Source organism: Sesamum indicum, linkage group LG12, assembly GCF_000512975.1.
Source record: "Sesamum indicum cultivar Zhongzhi No. 13 linkage group LG12, S_indicum_v1.0, whole genome shotgun sequence".
NCBI lineage: Eukaryota > Viridiplantae > Streptophyta > Magnoliopsida > Lamiales > Pedaliaceae > Sesamum > Sesamum indicum.
The window spans coordinates 3,039,770-3,043,672 of record NC_026156.1 but is presented as its reverse complement, the minus strand read 5'-3'; the positions used below and the strand labels follow the sequence as shown (position 1 = coordinate 3,043,672).

The 3,903-nt window shown below is 36.1% G+C and overlaps 1 protein-coding gene across 1 annotated transcript in view; it reads left to right on the top strand.

The window, feature by feature from the left end:
- LOC105175299 (homeobox protein SBH1) overlaps positions 2,484–3,903 on the top strand; it is a 4,277-nt gene continuing 2,857 nt past the window's right edge. Inside the window, exons 1-2 of the mRNA XM_011097698.2 lie at positions 2,484–3,288; positions 3,699–3,896. Of these exons, the coding sequence (XP_011096000.1) occupies positions 2,941–3,288; positions 3,699–3,896 (546 nt within the window). The 5' untranslated portion in view covers positions 2,484–2,940. The remainder of the gene's footprint in view (positions 3,289–3,698; positions 3,897–3,903) is intronic.

Here is a 3,903-nt window from a genome sequence, read left to right as displayed (position 1 = left end):
GAGAGAAGGGATGCATGTAGATGTAGTGGGGGTTAATGGGGCAGAAAATTGCTCTGGTCTGTAATTATTAGAGCATATGAGGCTTTATTAGTTACTCATAATAATTATTGGAAGAATGACCAAAAGAAAGCGATTGAGAAGCACATCTATTATGATTGCCACATCAATAAAGACTTGAGTACTCCTCCGCAGCTTAAACCATGATTTAATTAATGGAATAAGTATCAACAGTTTTTGCTGTCTCATATTTTATTTAATTGGGTACAATAAGCCATTAATTATTTTTTTTCATAATATATCTGTATATATATTAGTGTGTGTATATAGAGAGGGCGATGATGAGTATTAGATAGTTGTGATGGATTGTATGAGCATTTTGTGGTGGTGTATGTATGAGATGGGAGGAGTGGAGGGCAGTGGTGATGGAGATGGAGGGACATGACTAAAAGGCAAAAAGCTACAGCGCTGGAAGAACCCTAACTACATACCTACTCCCTTCCTATATCTCTCACTCTATAAAATAAATAAACAAACCCTACACTAAATTAGCTGTAAATCTTACACTTTACATGACGTCTCTCCAGCCTTTCTTGAAAATCTGCTTTCGATTTTATTAATTTACGCCACGGATTCCCCTATTACCGACTCTCTCTCTCTCTCTCTTAAATATCAGGATTTTAGAAGACTGAACCCTAAATTCAGGATTTTAGAAGACTGTCTCTCTCAGCTCCAAAAACCAGCAGCCAGTCCTCTAAATCCTGGAGAATTATAATATAATTGTGGTTTCTTCTCTCTTGTTATGAACCGGAAAAGAGATGAAGAAGATTCCTTGTTAATTGATTCTCCATCTCCATACATAAATAATGCTGTAACGTAAGGTTAAAATAATGCAGAATGTGAATTGAAAAAGGGCAGAAGAGACGTTCCCACTGCCCCACACCCTATCAACTTTTAGCTCCATCACATGACTTTCACCTCAATAACTCTGAATGCTTTAATTACCATGCACTTAAACTAATTATTTAACTCACAATTTCACTGCAAATTACTCTAACAACATGCGTCATGAGTTGTGTTCTCCTAGAAACCTGCGATTTCCAATTGTGGTAATTAAGACAACTAATTATTAGAGATAATCACACAGCCTTCTCTTGAAGTTTCTTGTAACTACACATAAACTCCAAAGTGATTTGAAAAATTATATCTACCATTCCTGAATTTTGCTTTCGTCTAACAAATAAGTTATATATTAATCAAATTCAGAACAAGTAAGTAAAAGCGTTGTTCCCATTGTTTAAAAGCCAAACTCTCGAGTAGAAAAAGCAACTCTATAGACATGAGATGATGATTGATAATTAAGTTTGGTGAAATAAAGAGTAAATAAATTTTGAGTATATGTTTAGTTGTTAGATAAAAGTATGTAAATAATGTTATATAAGAGGTACGAAATAAAATTAATGTTTATAACATAATGTGACACGTTTTTTAAGTAGTAAAATATATTTTAAGATATGTTTTAGGAAAACAAACACATACTTATTTAAAGAATTATTGAAAAAACAATAGATTATTTACTACTTAATAAATCGCTAGAGTTTATATATTAAGTTAAATCAATATTATCATCCACATGATCAAATAAAATGTTGAACCGATATTTGCTATTTATTTTATCTATATTTAGAACATTTGCTATAATTTTTTAATTGTATTTCATACGTTGACATCACTCATAAAAACAAGAGTTAATAATTGATGCACAATCCTAACTAATTATCGTAATTTTAAATTTTGACTATGATTATTAATCATAGTAAAAATACATAGATGATCAATGGATTCCATGCTTAAAAACTATAATTGACCAAGAGTTAATTTGATTGAAGTAAAAACTAAAAAAATAAAAAGATAATAGAAGTCATAAAAAATTACAAAGTTAATAAATAAAACTATGACATTTGGGATAAAGGTGGAAGTTTAGTAGAATGGTAATTAGGTGAATCATTTCATTCATCTTATATATATTGAAGATTTGAGGTTAGGGTAAAATATTGGACGTAGAACTGTAGAAGAAATTTAGAGATGGTTTAAGTAGCCATTGGTTTGGTACTGACACAGAAGAGAAGAGAATTAGGAGCAGCTCAGCTCACTCACTGCTAATCATCTGTCAGAATTAACACAGTTTCACTAAATAAACATCACCTCGATTTGATCACTCGTTTCTTTTGTTTTTAACCTTTCCCTCCGCAAAAACTCCCAAAATATCTTTTTGGCTCTCAAGTTTTGCCAGTAATGGCAGTGGTTCAGTGGCAGTGCAAGAAAAGAGGATGAGAGTTTTCATTGGGAAGGTAAAGCTTAATTTTGCACCATAACACCCCACCCCACTCCTGCTATACATTCATACGTATATGTACATACATACATACACACACTCTCTCTCTCTTCTCTCCTGCAAGTTTTTCCTATTCACTCTCGCTCATGTTGTACGTAGTAAGGCTTATAATTAGTGATGGCTAGAGAAAGATAACAGCACTACTACTACAACCCATTTCCCAAAGGCAAAAAGATAAACATGACACATGAGCAGAGAGTCGCAGTCTACTTTCTCAGAGAGCAAGTGAACCCCTCTTTCTTCATCAAACTGACTACAGACCACCACTAACTACGACAACTATTTAGGATTTTCTGTAAAAAGGCTGAAACCAGTAGCATAAAACTCGGGAGATTCTTGCATAGGATACATTCACAAACAGCAAAAAAAATATACAAAAGATTGCTTATGCGTGTGTACAAACAGTACAGAGAAAAGTGATAAGTCGAGATATGACTGCATAGTCCAACTTCAAGGGTTTTGTGAAGAAAACTCAAGCGGGACACATAGCAAAGAGAGAAAAACCCCACACCCTCTAATCAATTAAAGAGAATATAGCTGAGTGGAAAATGGAGAGTGGTGGTGGTTCAAGTAGCAGCTCATGTTTCTTGGCTTTTGGTGAAAATAATAATTTGTTTTGTCCTATAATGATGATGCCTTCAATGGTTTCTTCTCATCATCCTAATGCAGACAGTGGTAATAACCTTTTTCTTCCTCTTCCATCCACTAATCGCCATGGCAGCACAGGTGGGGGAGCCGGTTCTTCAATGATGCTGCAAGACCAGCACAACAATACGAGCACTGGGTATTATTTCATGGAGAGTAGTAATGATGCAGGCAGCTGCTCTGTAAAGGCAAAGATCATGGGTCACCCGCACTACCCCCGCCTCTTGGCAGCTTACGTTAATTGTCAGAAGGTGAACTTGATGCCTGAATGTTTCAAAATTAACTCCGAAAACCCTAATGATCTTGAGCCTCAATCTTTCTTGATTCTTATATTTCTTCCTGAACCAACTCACATGACCCTAGTCAAACCTTTTCTGCGAGGGACAATCCAGGATTTCTGCGGATATGCTTGAATTTTTAGTGATTTGTTAAAGGGTGTGCGTGTGATTTACTTCTGTGCTCTATTCTGTTTTTTTCTTTTTCTCCCAATTCGTCTTTTGTCTTGTATGGTAGTACCCCAGGAATCGTTCTCTGTGATAGAGTCAATAGAGATTGTCTTTAACCAAAACCCTTATGAAAGACAGTGATGATAGGGACAGTTGTACAACTGTTGTTTGGCTGGCTATGGTTAAGGAACTGATGATGGACAATGTTGACACAGATAGGAGCGCCGCCTGAAGTGGTGGCGAGACTAGAGGAAGCGTGCGCGTCGGCCGCCGCGAATAGGCCCCACGGTACAAGCTGCGTCGGCGAAGATCCGGCGCTCGACCAATTCATGGAGGCCTACTGTGAAATGCTGACAAAGTACGAGCAAGAACTTTCGAAACCCTTCAAAGAAGCGATGCTTTTCCTTTCAAGAATTGAGT